The sequence below is a fragment of the Pleurodeles waltl genome, chromosome 2_2 (assembly GCF_031143425.1).
Source record: "Pleurodeles waltl isolate 20211129_DDA chromosome 2_2, aPleWal1.hap1.20221129, whole genome shotgun sequence".
Classification (NCBI taxonomy): Eukaryota; Metazoa; Chordata; class Amphibia; order Caudata; family Salamandridae; genus Pleurodeles; species Pleurodeles waltl.
The window spans coordinates 648,040,518-648,057,710 of record NC_090439.1 but is presented as its reverse complement, the minus strand read 5'-3'; the positions used below and the strand labels follow the sequence as shown (position 1 = coordinate 648,057,710).

Here is a 17,193-nt window from a genome sequence, read left to right as displayed (position 1 = left end):
CCCCATCTTGGATTCCCCTAGGTGTCTAGTTTTCAAAAATGGGCTGGTTTGCTAGGTTTCCCAAGGTGCCGGCTGAGCTAGAGGCCAAAATCCACAGGTAGGCACTTTGCAATAAACACTTCTATTTTCTGTGAAAAAATTTGATGTGTCCACGTTGTGTTTTGAGCCATTTCCTTTCGTGGGCGCTAAGCCTACCCACACAAGTGAGGTACCATTTTTATCGGGAGACTTGGGGGAACACAGAATTGCAAAACAAGTGTTATTGCCCCTTGTCTTTCTCTACATTTTTTCCTTCCAAATGTAAGAGTGTGTGTAAAAAAAGACGTCTATTTGAGAAATGCCCTGTAATTCACATGCTAGTATGGGCACCCCGGAATTCAGAGATGTGCAAATAACCACTGCTTTTCAACACCTTATCTTGTGGCCATTTTGGAAATACAAAGGTTTTCTTGATACCTATTTTTCACTTTTTATATTTCAGCAAATGAATTGCTATATACCCGGTATAGAATAAAAACCCATTGCAAGGTGCAGCTCATTTATTGGCTCTGGGTACCTAGAGTTCTTGATGAACCTACAAGCCCTATATATCCCCGCAACCAGAAGAGTCCAGCTGACGTAATGGGTACTGCTTTCAAAAATCTGACATCGCAGAAAAAAGTTACAGAGTAAAACGTGGAGAAAAGTGGTTGTTTTTTTACCTCAATTTCAATATTTATTTATTTCAGCAGTTATTTTCTGTAGGAAACACTTGTAGGATCTACACAAATGACCTCTTGCTGAATTCAGAATTTTGTATACTTTTCAGAGATGTTTAGCTTTCTGGGATCCAGCATTGGTTTCTCACCCATTTTGGTCACTAACTGGAAGGAGGCTGAAAGCACGAAAAATAGTAAAAATGGGGTATGTCCCAGTAAAATGTCAAAATTGGATTGAAAATGGGGGTTTTCCAATTCAAAATCTGCCTGTTCCTGAAAGCTGGGAAGATGTGATCTTGCCACCGCAAACCCTTTGTTGATGCCATTTTCAGGGGAAAAGAAAAAAAACACGAGCTGCCTTCTGCAGCCCTGTTTTCCCATTTTTTTGAAAAAAAAAAAAGATTTCACTGTATTTTGGCTAATTTCTTGGCCTCCTTCAGGGGAACCCACAAAGTCTGTGTACCTCTAGAATCCATAGGATGTTGGAAAAACAGGACGCAAATTTGGCGTGGGTAACTTATGTGAACAAAACGTTATGAGGGCCTAAGCGCGAACTGCCCCAAATAGCCAAAAAAAAGGCTAGGCACAGGAGGGGGGAAAAGGCCTGGCAGCGAAGGGGTTAAAAAAAATTAACTTACCTGGTCTGTCCTAACATCAGCCCTCTAAGCTTTTACTTGCAAAGTTTAGATGCTAACATGGCCATTTATCAGTAAAGAAAAGTATTTCCAAAATTTTGTATATGAAAAAAGAAAAACAAAAAAAAAACAACAAAAAAAAAACACACACCTTGCAGATGTCCAGATTTATTAATTAGTCGATTAATAATCCAGCCTGGTTGAAGACGTACTAGAAGAATGTACGTCATCACCCAACACATTGTAAAGGAAAGTAGTCCTCGTTAACTCAAGCTGGGTGCTTATAAATCATACAAGTGGACTCAGGCAGCGAGTAGGGACCAGCATTTATTTCTAGGTACAGGAGGTCTGCTTGAAGTTTCCTTGGTTGGTAAGGAGCGTAATTAGTAATGACAGGAGAGAGTTCAATGCGAGATAAAAATACAGGCTTAAGTCGAAAGCCAACACTTCAGTTTAGGCATGTGTAATTTCTCCCACTTGGATACATTAACTCTGCTACATACTGTGGCACACTACCCAAAGCAAACCGCATACGCTCCTTCATATAGAAACATGCATTTAGCTTCACAGAACAGTAGACAATCCAATACAGCTACTGTACGTGAATCAAGACCAAGAGTGAGGAGGACCCGTGCTGAAATTGTAAATAAAAACGTGCTGGTGCCAAATCCCACCTCTTAAACACGCAGCTGCTGCAATTAAATGTGCATCCATGGAATACTGAGGCAGCGTATTCCTGAAGCCATCTTGGGCCTCTTCAATCCATTTAAAGCCACTCCCTGCCCCTTCAGTTCACTCTTGCAGCTTTCTGCTTTTTCCCATTGTGACGCTTTATCGTTTTTCTCTTCCTCTGCCTTTCCCATATGTGTCTTTTGCTCGTAGTAAATGACTGAAGCAGAAAAATAAGAGTCTGCCCTAAAAAATAAGTGCCAGTGCTCCGCACCGGAAATAACACGCACAAATTAAGCACTGGTGATGACACAGGGGCCAAATAACACTTCCCCCACACTCCTTATAATATTATTCTTGCACTGAAATGAACCAGCTGCTGCTCGCTGTATACTGGCAGTCCATGCTCTGAGACTACTGCTGCCTTCCAGTCTATGTTTCGAAGCTGTGCTGGTTTTTAACCCATCTCGTCCTTAAATCCTTCTCCACCAAATGAACATGACTAAAAAGGGAAGACCGAAGCAGTGAGTAGGAAATAACCAATGCAAATCACTTAGGGGGTCCTTACAACCCTGGCGGTCCAAGACCGCCAGGGCTGTTCTGACGGAACACCGGCGCGGTCGCACCACCGGGGCCGGCGGTTTCCTGCCACAATGGCCCCGGTGGTTGTAATCCGCCAGGGCAGCGCTGCTTGCAGCGCTGCCCAGGGGATTACAAGTCCCCCTACCGCCAGCCTTTTCCTAGCGGTTTGAACCACCAGGAAAAGGCTGGCGGTACGGGGAGTCGTGGGGCCCCTGCACTGCATATGCCACTGGCATGGGCAGTGCAAGGGCCCCCTGACAGGGATGCCGTGCAGAATTTCACTGTCTGCTATGCAGACAGTGAAAAGCGTGATGGATGCAACTGCACCCGTCGCACAGCCGCAACACCACCGGCTCCATTTGGAGCCGGCTCCTGTGTTGCGGCCGAGATCCCCGCTTCAGCCGCCCGCCAAGGTCGTAATGAGGGCCTTCGTCTCCTACTTCAGCAATTCATGTTCTAACATGATTGAGTAAATAATACATTGTAACCATGAAGTATAAACATGTTAAAAAAAATATTGCACTCAGTAGTTTTTAAATTTCCCGGGGAGTACTATTGCTCTAAGTACATTCATGTGAAGCACCATATTATCAAATAAGCAAGTCTTAAAGATTATAGCTTGTAACATTCCTACTTCTCATACCTCCAAGCAAGGATTTAGATCATGATCTCTCATCTTCCTCACATGTTTAGACATTTCAAATTATCCTTTGAATTAAAATGAGAGAAAAAAACAAATCAAATTATGGTCATTTGACTATGCCATACTATTGGAACATATTAATAACAAACTTTTACAGATACAAATAAATTCTAGGAAGATGTGAACATTGTTAATGGGTTTCCTTGAAGAGTTTGGATTAAAATAAGCAAATCATCATTGCTTCAATAAAACCAAATTCATTCTATTGGAAACTCAATTTAAAGATTGATTTCAAATAGTCAACTCTTCTTCCACTGGCTTCACAAAATTCCACTCTTAACCATACCCAGGTGCAGACTGGGTGGATTTTAGCCCCCTTTGAGGAGTTTACATACTTACATGATGAAAACCACAAAGGCTGAACGAGGATTTATAGGGATACCAAATTACACCTTATGGACAGAGGAATGAGGTACACTGCCCAAAATAATTATCTTATCTGGTATACTAAAAAATAAATCTATTTTACATGGCTACCAATGACCACACTTACTTGTCTAAGCATTCTGAAGTAATGTTTAAGCAAGATGATTTTTTTTCTTATGGTTAGAATCTGTATTCTAGTTTCCTTCTATTTAGGCTAACAGAAATGGGAGCCTTTGTACACATTTTATATGAGAGGTCCGATACAGCCTGTTTTTTCTGCAAAACAGTATGAAAAAGCAGACAATGGAGAAAAGGGTCAACTGGATTCACTTGAATTTATTCTATGATATACAATACAGTCAGTGATGCGCCAAAAACACATTGAGAACTACCAAAAGTTTTCTCTGCTTTCTTACATGGACAGAGGCACAAGCATATTAAGCTTGACTCATCTGCTTTACTAATGCTTGTTTAATACCTAAAGACGTTTGTTCAGTGACTGGCAACTCTGTGTAGAAGGGCAACTGGGAGAAAGTCCATGGGTAGATGGATGAGAGATTGCCTGGATCATTGACTAACAGACCATGAATGAGCACATGATGAGTGAGTCTATGGGTAAATGAGCAAGCAGTGGTGAAAGGAAGAGAGCAATCACATTTTAAAGAATGAGACCACAGCAACCATCCATTTCCTGGTCTCTATCCATATACTCACTCATTGTACCTATTCAAACCATGTCCTCGCTCTTGTCACATTTATTAATCCATAACCACCTACTGAAGCCTTTCCTTCAAAAATCTACAACCAATGCACTTTCATATAAAAATACCACTGGGTGTTGAATCATGAGATAATCTGGTTCCTACGTAACTTGTCATTCATTTTGGAAATAAGAATTAAAAGTAGGAAAAGCCGCTAGAAACACACCATTAGTTGTGCTGAAACAAGTGCATTAGGAATCTAAAGCATTGTTGCATGATTTGGACTTTGATTCTTCCCGACAATTTTTGGAGACTATGAATAGCGAGTCTTCGTGCATGAACATTCCTCAAGGTGCCACCCTTGTGGCAGCAGCAAGGGCAATGACAGCACAAGAGTAGTTTTAACACCTCAGAGTTTTGTTTTACACAGTGTGGAGCTGGGTTAACTAACTTATCAGTACAAGGAGCAATGCTTCATGTCTCAGGGTCACTTGGTTCCAACTGTAATAGGACATTTCCAGGGCAGGGGATGCAGTATTTGCAAACTAAAATAAAGCCTTCCAAGATCGCAGTTCTGCGTGATGGAAGGACACAGTTTCAGAAGAAGCTGACTAATTGCTTTTCTTGCAACGTTGGCTATAGATTGACCTGTCCATGTAAGCAGTCTTATATTGGTCTCACTAGCAGAAAAGTAAAGTCGCATGCAAAGACATACTAGCACCATGAGAATTGAGAGACTACTAAATTGGTTCAGCATTTCAAAGAAACTAGACATGGTCCCATGGAATTTGAGCAGTCTTGGAGAAAACTGACCCGGGGCTGGAGGGAGAAGAGGAGGCCCCAATTAGAAGAGGCCCGCTGGATTTCTTTTTCCTGAACTGCTTGACAAATATGGCCTTAATGATTCAATAGTGTGGCACTAAACTCACATGTAGGGCTCTTCTCTTTGTGAGGCCCCTAAGTGACTTAATCGGGGACAGATGGTCTTTGCGCCCCCTCCCCTATATGTGCAGAAGGCAGTGGTTTCCAACTGATTGTTTTTGTTGTCCATCAACTGCAGAAGAGTGAGAGAGTGGGTGGTTCCCTTAGTGTGGCTTGAATGCCACCCTTTATCACTCAACAGTAGTAATTTCGAAAATGAATGAAGGCTTTTCCTACTGAAAGTGGTTACGTGTTTAGGTTTATCCCCGCATTCCATTGCGAAAAGCAGCCACTACATGCAAGTAGCCACCGTGTACTGCCTCCCATGAGGGCACTTATAGAAGGTGGTAGTCCAGTGCATTAGTCTTCTTTAAATTAGATTTTATTTCATCTTAATATGTGTTTGGGACCTCGATTTTCATACATTTGCTGAGATGTTTTACAATTTGGCAGGTCTTTTGTTGCCGGATGTTGGTAATACTTCATAGGCTGATTCATGATGAGGTCTTCCAATATCGGCTGACCAGGGCATCCTACACCCACTACCAAGCTATGCCCAATGTTTGCAGTCCAGATGCTTCTTCAGCTTGGTGTTTTTCTTGCTAGGAGTGGTATTCAAAACATCAGAGCCATGGGCACTTCAGGTATGAAATGGGGGTACAGGTTCTGCTCTTTTTAGACATCAGGTACTCATCCTTTCACCCTCTTAGGTTTCAGAACTATGCAGGACGTCCTCTGTGAGCCAGCTCCACACATCTGTTGACCATTAGAATGCCTGCCACCCTACACTGCGAGTTTCTACCATGGCAATTATTCAGCTTTAATGGGGTGGGGTCCTTTTTGTTAGGCTTTTAACACACATATACATTACCTAGTGGCAGATCCTACTAGGTAGTTATAGTTAGGCTTGCTTTTCCACAGACAGAGCGTTTGTGTTTTGTTTGCTAACAACTATGGCCCTGTTTGGCACATCTTTACTGAACTTAAAATACAGAAATAAACTTCTCCCACTCCAGCTCCTTCTTGAAAAGTTTCAGGGTGATCAGTCAACTGAGGGCAGTTTGATGGGGGGGGGGGTTACCCAATACATCCATTCCTCATCCATTTTCCATAGGCTTCATGAGGAGGGGGGCGGGGGCGGGGGGGGGAATGGGGTTTTGCCAATACATCCATTCCTCATCCATTTTCCATAGGCTTCATTAGGCAGGGCTGCAGCAAAACCTGCTGAACTGAATTACACCAAATTTGTCAGGAAGCTAGATTTTGGTCTGCAGATTGTGCTGATTCTGATTTGTGTCAATCTGTTCAGTAGGTTTTGGAAAATTAAGGTTAAAAAAAATAATAATAATGGTATACTTTTGCAGTCGGGCTCACGGAGGGGGGGGGATGGGTGGCCATAATCAATCCATCTACCCTAAGCAACTTTCGCCAGATATCTTTGTATCCTTTCCCAGTGAAAAGATTGGGAAAAATGTGTTACCACGGTCAGCCAAACAGCATAAGATAGTAGACCTTACCCAATCAAAATTTTGTTTTGCCCATGGAACTGAAACCACTCTATTTTCCAACCCGAAGGATTGTAGGCAGACCAGAAACACTTGGGTTTACTTGAGCTTTCAGGCCATTTTGTCACCAAGACTAGCTGAGGCAGGTATTCAAGGATCAGCATTACAATGGTACAGGCCCTATCTAGAGGGCAAATGTCCAGCTATTCAGATCTTAAAGGCACTGCGTCAAGGTGTTACTCAAAGATCACCATTAAGTCAAACTCTTTTCAACCTTTAAATATTTCTGGTGTCACAGCCATTAGATCTTATAGTATGAAATTAATGAATTAGGTAGATAGCACTTAAGTGCTTATTTCTAAAGATAACTCAATGTCTTGGCCCCTAGAGGTGTAACACAAACGTATATTTGCAGTTCCAGCTTGGTTGTTTACAATTCTTTTAAATTTAGTGTAGCGAAAACTGAAGTTCTGTTCTGTGCTAATAACCTCCAGTGCTTTACCTGCAAAGTTTGGGCCAGACTCCTCAGACTCAGTTCCTAACCCAGTGAGGGTAGTTTGCAGTTTAAAACTCTGCTTTGATAAGCTTTCCCTCATTAGATAAGTAAATTAGCTATAAGCTACTTTTTTGTAATTATGCAAAATTGTTCAGTTGGTTCCTGCTTTTGCTTGTCCAGTGGTGGTCAAGTTGACTATTCTGAAAACTACTGCAGCTCCTAGTTTCTGATTCTCCAGTAGGATTCTTGAACAGGCTACAGTGGAATCAAAATGCTACTGCAAGACTTGTGCTACGATGGCCTTGACATTCTTCTGCCCCAGCGACCCGAGATTCACTCAAATGCCAACCCCTGCTTAAAAAAAAAAAAATCATCATCTTTAAGTCATTATGATGTGTGCATAGTGCTTTTTAATAGGACAGTTCCTCCTTACCTTCAACACAAGTCTGTTGGCTACAGGTCTGTCCATAGGCGGAGCTCCTCTGATGCTCACCTGGTAGTTACTCCAGTTTCAGCGAGAACCACCTTCCTCTCTCAATGAGCAAATTAATACAACTGTAATCCTTGACGAAAGCTCTAAAACTGGGGGACCTTTCTTTACCAACGAGTAGCAAATCTTGATACAAAGAATGACCCACCTGGAGATTGTTCTTTTATGGACTGCTCTGCGCTTTCTCTGTCCAATATACCCCACGAACATCTGGTCAAATAACAGAATATCGGAGAGGTGGGCCCTCAAAGGATCAATTTGCTTCTCTCCACACCAAGCTACCAATTTTGCCCACCTACCAGCATAAACGGTCTTAGTGGAATGTCGCCTGGCAGATAGAATGACATCCACTACATCCGGTGGGAGAGAAAAATAACTCAGGTTGCCCCGTTCAATCTCCAGGCATGAAGGTGCAGGCTCTGGAGGTGAGGGTGTAGAACCTGCTCCTGAGACTGCGAGAGAAGGTCTGCCCCGAGAGGGAGATGGAGCGGAGGGCACAGCGAGAGTTGGAGAAAGTCCGTGTACCACACCCTTCTTGGCCAATCCGGGGCTATTAAAATGACCTGAGCCCGATCTTGGCGAATTTTCCTCAGAACCCAACATATTGGGGGAAATGCGTAAAGCAACTGGTTGCACCAAGAGATCTGAAACTCATCCCCCAAAGCTCCTTGCACCGGATACTGGAGGCTGCAGAATGATGGGCAGTGCATGTTCTCCCAAGTGGCAAACAGATCTATCCCTGGAAAACCCCACATCTGAAAGATGTACAAGACCATATCCGGTTGGAGAAGCCACTCGTGGTTGGCTGAAAAATGTCGACGTACGTTGAGCACTCCGGCCAGATGATTCGCTACCAAGCAAATCCGATGGTCCCGAAGCCAGGACCAGAGTCGCAGAGCTTCTCTGCAGAGAAGATACGACCCTACTCCTCCCTGCTTGTTTATATACCACATCGCTGTTGTATTGTCCATCAGGACCTGACCTGACTGACCGCAAAGGGACGGGAGGAAGGCCTTGAGAGCCAGACGTATCGCCCGCAATTCTAACAGATTGATATGAAAAGTCTGTTCCCTGGAAACCAAAGACCTTTGATCTCCAGGTCCCCCAGATGAGCTCCCCACCCTAGAGTGGAAGCATCCGTCATGACCGCGGCCACCGGAGGCGGCAGTGAAAACGGCCTACCTTGAGAAAGGTTGCCGTCCACAGCCCACCATCGTAGATCTGCTGCAGCGTCTCTGGAGATAGTTATTAACTCCTCAAGCTCCCCTTTGTGTTGAAACCACTGCTTGCGGAGGCATCACTGGAGAGCCATCATGTGCCAACGTGCATGAGTGACCAACAGAATGCAAGAAGTGAACAGACCGAGCAGACGTAAGACCTTGAGGACTGGAACAACCGCTCCATTTTGAAACGTTGGAATCAATGCCTGGATGTCCTAAATCCGCTGATGTGGTGGATAGGCCTGATTCAATGTAGTATCCAGTACTTCCCCTATGAACAGGAGGCGTTGAGAGGGCTCCAGGTGAGACTTGGGTACATTTATCAGAAAACCCAGACTGAACAACTGAATTGTCGTCTGCAAGTGATGCAACACAAGCTCTGGAGACTTGGCTTTGATCAACCAATCGTCCAGGTAAGGGAATACAGATATCCCCTTCCTTCTGAGACTTGCTGCCACCACTGCCATCACCTTCGGGAATACTCGAGGTGCTGAAGTAAGACCAAATGGAAGGACTGCAAACTGGTAGTGTTGCGACCCCACCACAAACCGGAGATACTTCCTGTGCGACTTGGAATATGGGATATGAAAGTACGCATCCTGCAAGTCGACAGACCCCATCCAATCTTCTTTGTTCAACACCAGAAGTACCTGTGCCAGAGTCAGCATCTTGAATTTTTCCTGTTTGAGGAACCAATTCAAAATCCTCAGGTCTAGGATTGGTCTCAAATGACCATCCTTCTTGGGGATCAGGAAATATCTTGAATAACAACCCTGACCCCTTTCCTGCTCCGGAACCAACTCCACCGCACCTTTTGACAACAGGATCTGAACCTCCTGCTGCAACAACAGAAGATGGTCTTCCGAACAAAACAGGGGATGGGGAGGGATGGGGGAGGGGGGGTCAGGGGACTCCTGAAAAGCAAGAGCCTATCCTTTCCTCACAATGTTCAGAGCCCAGGAGTCTAATGTAATTAGCTCCCACTCGTGGAGAAAAAGACGTAATCTTCCCCCTAAAGGAGAAGCGAAGCGTGGTCAAAAATGGGGAGGCTGCTTCCCTTGTTGTTGCCCTCCAGAGGAAGAGGATGATGCAGGGTGGCCCATCTTGTCCGAACCCTCCCCCGCCCTCTAAAAGATCGATATGGGAGGCTGGCAGGCTGTTGGACTGTGGACTGGGGTCTCCCACGGTAAACAGGTCCACGCCCAAACCCCCTGAACCACCGAAAAGACCTGAAAAGGGTAGCAGAGGAGGCTTGCAGACCCAAAAGACTTCGCTGTGGCCCGACTGTCTTTAAAGCGCTCTAGGGCAGAGTCAGCTTTATCACCAAAAAGTTTTTCCCCATCAAAGGGCAAGTCCAATAGAGCAGTCTGCACATCAGAGGAAAAACCAGAGGAACTCATCAATGCATATAGCAATAGAGGTACCCATTGCCCCGGCCACCGAGTCTGTAGAATCCAGGCCAGACTGGATTATCTGTTTTGCTGCAGCCTGAGCGTCTGATAGAAGTTCACCAAACTGTCCCTGCACCAGGTCAGGAACCATAGCCTTAGCCAAATCCATCAGGGCGTGGACATAGCTACCGAGACCACAGGTAGCATTCGCCGCCTTGAGAGCCATACTGCAAGAAGAGTACATTTTCTTTGCCAACTGCTCCATCCTTTTGGATTCCCTGCCCAACAGAATCACAGGGAAGGAGCCTGGTGCAGACCGTGTGGCACAAGAGGCCTGAACAACCAGACTCTCCGGGGTAGGATGTTTTGATAAGAACACCGGATCTCCAGGCACTACCCTGTACCTCCTTGCCACAGACCTTTTGACAGCAGGTGACAACACAGGCTTCCTCCATAGCTCTAAGATGGGCTCCGTAAGAGCATCATTAAACCGAAGCAATGGATCCGCCGAAGTTGAAGGGTGTAGGACCTCTGTCAGAATGTTAGTTTTGATCTCTGCAGCAGGCAACGGAAGATCCAAAAACACTCACCGCCTTCCTAATCACAGTATGGAAGGAGACCGCCTCCTCTGTGAACTACCCTGGCGAAGAAAGGTCCCATTCCGGGGAAGTGTCAAGCCCACTGGCTGAATCCAGCCCTTGATATTCTCCCAAGGGCTCCACTATCTCCCCTTCTGCCAACAACTGCCACTGGTACTCTTCCTCTTCCAAAAGTCTCAAGGCCTTTCTACGCGACCTCAGCCTGGCCTCGAACATAGAATTGGCCGACGTCGATGACACTGGCTTCAAAACTGCAAGGCGTGGAACAGGAGAGGAGGGTTGGCTTCGTTCTAATCCAATATCCGGATCCGGCACCTGAGCGGATGCCAACGGCACCGTGGACACTTGAGGCTCCATCATCGGCGTCAACTGATGGGGCGATGAGCTCGGCGCCATAGGTCTGGAAGGCGACGTAATCGGAACCGCAGGAACTCGAGGAGACGTCTTCGGCACCCTCAGCCGGATAGAAGGGCATAAACGGCGCCGCCTTGTAAGGAGCAGAGGACCCCAATGAAAATGCTAACGGACCCGTGGGACCAGCCGGTGCACCAGCAGGGGCCATTGCAGTAAACATCAAAAACATGGCATTTAAAAATGCCGCTGGATCCGCTCCAGGAGCCGGGAAGGCAGGATACCGCTGGTCTCCATGTTGCACCTGCGCTTGCTTCACATCCGAATCATATGCAGCAGGTGAGAATCGAGGACTCTCTGGAGGTGCAACTACCTCGAAGACCGACGGTGCCTGAGAAGCCTGTGGGCTCTGAGGTTGTGGAGTCACAGTCGGACTAACCTACCACGTCATACAGCGCCGCCAAGATGGAGACCTTGATCTTGAACGGCTCAGAGCTGAGGACCTGTGATGAGACTTATGCCCCTTCTTCACCTTGGCCAAACAGAGTTTGGCCTCCCTCTCTTTCAGAGCCTTAGGATTCATGCTCTGGCAGCATACACACTCCAACGTCATGCTCGGAGCTCAGACACCAAAGGCAATCATCATGAGGGTCGGTAACCGGCATGCGACCCCCGCACTCTTGACATGGCTTAAATCCCAACTTCCTAGGAGGAGACATTGTAACTAGAAACCGGATAAGTAATTAGTAACAAGATGGAACACCTTCAACAGTAGCGAGAACTAGGAGAAAACTGTTAGCGTTGAAAGCACGGAAAAAAGGGAACTGACGTCAGCACGCCGGCGAGGACCTCTTATTGGCACGGTGACGTCAGACGGAGTCGAGTGGAGCCGTGCAATTGTGACGTCCTCGTCAATGTGGAGAGCTGGGAAGAAGATTTTCCGTCGGATGCTGGCGCATGGGAGAATTCATAAGGTGAGGAATCTACAGGTAGTTGTATCCATCAGAAAAGGGGAATTTAAGGCTTTTAAATGCCAAGCGAAATTGGCAGTAAAAAATGCACACACAGGACTTGTAATGGCAGGCCTGAGACATGGTTAAGGGGCTACTTATGCGGGTGGCACAATCAGTACTGCAGGCCCACTAGTAGCATTTAAGTTACAGGCCCTCAGAACATCTAGTGCACTTTACTAGGGACTTAAAGGTAAATTAAATATGCCAATTGGTTATGAGCCAATGTTACCATGTTTAGGCGAGAAGGCACAAGCACTTTAGCATTGTTCATTTTTGTTGTGTGCTAGAAAAAAAAAAACAAGCTTTTTGTTTCACAGCAAGATTGTCAAACTTGAAGTCAGAGAAAGAAAAGTAAAACGCCAATCTCAGAGCCCGACATTTGACCTCGGTCTTAGAACGCATAGCAAATGTGAGAAGAACAAGATTTTAAAAGGCCCAGCCTGCAGTTCTGCACTGGCAATGCAGCACAGACTGTACGATGTGGGTGGCAAAGCCAACAAATTGCTGGGATTGCTAGATCGAAGGGATACAAAACTTAACTGGAAGTTCTTAACAGTGAAGATATCCCACAGATAATGAGGGCAGCAATAGCTGATACCTGTGCTGTGTACTATGAAAGCCTATATGCTTCCATGACTACTATGGAAGAAGAGGACTGTGCTGACTTCTCTAGACACAGACCTAGTGAAGCCCATGGCAGAGGATAGGGCAACTCTGGAGGAAGACCTGCCGACCGAGGAGCTAGGAGCAGTGATCTGTGATCTCCAATCGGGGAAGCAATGGGTCCCAATGGCCTACCAGTTAACTGTAGAAGGACATGACAGACAAAACTGCGGAACCCATGCTGGCCATGTTCAGTGAGATGCATAAAATAAAAAAAATGGACGCCTACCTGAGGACCATACGCATAGCGACTATCCTAGTCATACATAAACAAGGAAAACTGTCATCGGACTGTGGGTTGTACTGACCCATATCCTTATTGAATGTGGAGGCCAAAGTACTGGCTAAAGCCTTGGCTACCAGGTTGAGGAAGGCCATCACTATAATGAAAAATGTCCTAGCTAACGTGACTGAAAGTTTCAGTTCTATTAAGGACACGGAGGCGAGGTTTAGGCATCACTTTCTATGCTTTATTACATCCAGCAGCCATTAAATTCAAACACAAACAACATTTCCCAAGAGCACTAGGGAAAACAAAACAACATGTCCAATCAGGTTCCTCTCGATCCTTCAACTGCTCCGAGGGACGCTCTGTCCCCCCCACACCCCCACCCCTCTTCCTTCCTGCGAACACAGCCGATAAACAAGGAGTCTGAGGGTTATTTGAATATGATCCTATGAAATAAGAAAAGGTCTATCAAAATGTTCCACGCAACTCTCAATAAAGAGATCCTCTCAAATACAATTACAGTGTTTCAGATAAAACAAAATCTCCAATGCATTGCGAACCTCAAATTAGAGAGATTACTTACATAGATACCCTCCCTGTTTTTCTACGTAAGAGCCAAATCCCAGGGTGGGCTAATCCTCGCCTCCATGCCCTTAAATAGAATTGAAACTTTCCGTCACGATAGCTAGGAAATATTTCTTTTTATGTCAGGTCCGGGGGAGAGGATTAGCCTGGTTCAAAGCTTGTCCATTACTTAATGTAGCCAAATTTGAGATTAGTTTAAAGTAAACCCTTTTAAACGTAGTGTCCAAAGACAAATCTGCTGCATTCCGAATATCCTCGAAATGCACTCTCAATGAAAAAGCCTTAAAGGCCATATCCCCACGCACAGAATGGGCGCCAAAACGAGAAATGTGAATTCCTGATTCTTGCATGGCCCAGCGACCCCATCGGGCAATAGTCGGAGAAGACATCGCCTTGCGTGGTTTTGTGAGAGATTGAGTTGTCTCTCCCTATGAGGACTTATCTTCAGTCACTGCCTCATTGGCTTTCAGAGCCCTGACCACACACAATTTTGATACATCTGTGAACGATGGATATGATATTAGCCTACAGTTTGTCTTCATCCTTATGTATATATGAAAAGCAACTCGTTCCCAGAGTAAATACTCCACCTGTTAAGATCCAGAGTCCTTACATCTGAAACCCTACGATTGGATATCAAGCATAGAAGAGTAGCCAACGTGGCAGAAATTGGTTTCTAAAATATATTTATTGGATGGCCAGGATTTAAAGAGGTTCAAGACATTGTTCACATCCCATGAAGAGGAATAACGAGACTCCGGAGGACCAGATAAATGAATACCCTTAAGGAGTTTGCAACCCAAAGGATTTTCCCCAATGGGGTGGCCATCTACTGGAACATACCCAGCCGAGATAGCAGATCTAAAAGGTGTTGATTCTTCTATAAGCTAGACCTTGCAAAGCTAAAGAGGCCAGGAAGTTCAAGACATGGACAACATCTGCTCCACTGGATCAATTTGTCGTTGACAACACCAACCCCACCATCCTGACCAAGCTGATCGGTATTTTGTGTCTGTGTTATCTGCTCAGACTTTGGATAGTAAAGAGGCAGCCTTTGCCAAAAGTCCTGGCACTTGCCAACACTCCCTGTAATCAGCCATGCCATCAGATGGAGTGTACTTGAGGACTAGGAGATGGTAGTTCCCCTGGGGATTCTTGACACAGGGTCAGAAGGACTAGAAAATCCCAGGAAAGTTCTGTCAAAACCATACACCAAGCTTGAGACCTCCAGATCAGAGCGATTACCACCAGATCAGCCATCTGCCTTCAAACATGTGTCGATAATCTCATTATCATCGCAAACTGGAAACGCGCATCTTCTCTTTGCTCCAACAGGCATGTAAAAATGGCCTGTATTGAAGAAAGCAGGTCTACTATCCTGGCAAGCTGTCGCAAGGAGATTGTGGTTTTGTCCAACACACGCCTGAGTGTGTGCTTGATTTTGGAAAGTTTTCACGAGGGAAGACTCAAAGTGGCTCTGACGAGTCCCCCTTAAACCCAGAAATTGGATAGTCTGAGATGGGAACAGCTCTGACTTCGCTGATCACAAAGCCCAAAGTTTCTAATAGCCCAATGGTCATCTGCAAATGAAAGGTCAGGCAAGTTGGGCACTGATTCAGGATCAAGATGATGCCCAGATAGACAATCGGACACCACGGCCAAGCTCCAGAAAAGAATGCAACACATACAGAACGCCTCATCCTGGACATCCCCCGCCACAGCCACATCACAGCCCACCTAAGAGACCTGCACTGGCTCCCTGTCAACAAGAGAATCATGTTCAAGCTTCTCACTCACGCTCACAAAGCACTGCACAACACCAGACCAGAATACCTCAACGGACAACTCACCTTCTACCCATCTGACCCACCAGCTTCGTTCCGCTGACCTTGCCCTCGCCACCGTTCCATGCATCCATAGAATGACGGCCGGTGGCAGATCGTTCTCCCACCTCGACGTGGAACACCCTTCCTATTCACCTGCGACAGACAAAGGACCTGCTAACCTTCAGGAGACGCCTCAAGACCTGGCTGTTCGAGCAGTAGCAGCACCCTCCCACACCACTCCTACCCCCTTGAGACCCTCACAGGTGAGTAGTGCCCTTTACAAATGCTATGATTGATACCTAATGCCCGTAAGTGTTCCACCACACGTCTCACCACCTTGGTGAAACACCACGGAGCAGAGGACAGAACGAAAGGAAGAGAGAAACTTGAAAATCTGACTCTTCCATTGAAACTGTAGGAAGCATCTGTGCGGAGTAAAGATAAGAATCACAAGGTACGCGTCCTTGAGATGCAGCCTGACCCTCCAATCAGGTGCCTGTAGCGGGTCTGAGAAGATGGATGCCCTCCAGCTTGAAATGTCGACCCACTAGCCAATCGATGCACTCCCGAAGGTTTATGACAGGCCAGTATACTCAGTCTCTTTTCTCCACCAGAAGCAGTCTGCTGAGGAAGCCCTTTGGAAGAAGGGCCGACTGGGCAATTGCCCCTTTCTCCAGGAGACTGGATATTTCCTCATCCAACAACAACATGTGGTTGGGATTGAAGATGAGGGGTTTGGGAAGAAAGGGCCGGGAAGGAGATTCGTAAAACTCTATAGGGAAACATTTGATTGTAAGACCCACAAGTCTAAGGTCAGTTGGCCTAACTGTGTGAAAAGAGCCAACCTGGCCCCTATGGTGATCCCTTCTAGGCTCTGCACACTCACCTTGTTGAGAATTGTAGGAACTGACAATACCTGGTCTTGTAGAAGGTTTCAAACTTTGCCGGCTCTTACCACTGACCTCTGCTGGAGTCCGTACTTCTCTAGGGGGCTTGGTAAGATGCGCATCTGGTCTAGCACTCCCGTCTGCAACAGACTCCAGCAAAAACATGGGGCAAGAAGATGCGCTTCAATGAATACTGAGCCTTATCTAGAGAGCTAAATGTATGTACAAGTTTACCTAGCTTTTTTTATGAAAGGGTCACCAAAAAGGTTACCATCCACCACATGGCCTGCTTCCGTTGTTGATAGGTCCCCCAACTTTGGATCTATCTTTATTAGAAATAGGGACCTGCGCCTCTGTAGAAACTGGGCAATTCGCATTACTTAAAAATATGATGGCTCTCTGAACCCAGCCAGAAAGCGTCTCAGGGGGGATATTAGGGAGCCGGAGACCTTTGCATCCTCCATCATATCAAGGATCTTTGCTAATGGGCCCGCTTTATCCAGCAATTTATCTTGGCACACAAGCCAGGATCTACTGATGCCCTTCTTCAGATCTTTGATAAACTTCGCCACAAAAGTAGCCATTTTCGCATCCACCTCCGGGGCAAGGGCTACGATTCTCTCAAAGGATGGTCTAGTGCATTCAGCCTTAAGACAGCTCCGT

At 45.8% G+C, this 17,193-nt stretch overlaps 1 protein-coding gene across 4 annotated transcripts in view; it reads right to left on the bottom strand.

Moving 5' to 3' along the window:
• Nucleotides 1–17,193, bottom strand: part of CHCHD7 (coiled-coil-helix-coiled-coil-helix domain containing 7) — a 254,313-nt gene that overhangs the window by 160,770 nt on the left and 76,350 nt on the right. For 3 of the 4 annotated variants that reach the window (XM_069220205.1, XM_069220203.1, XM_069220204.1), the window contains one exon: nt 3,228–3,292. In XM_069220205.1, the coding sequence (XP_069076306.1) occupies nt 3,228–3,281 (54 nt within the window). In that variant the 5' untranslated portion in view covers nt 3,282–3,292. Of the gene's footprint in view, nt 1–3,227; nt 3,293–3,780; nt 3,930–17,193 lie in introns of those variants that run through there. The other variant, XM_069220206.1, reaches the window with a different exon arrangement.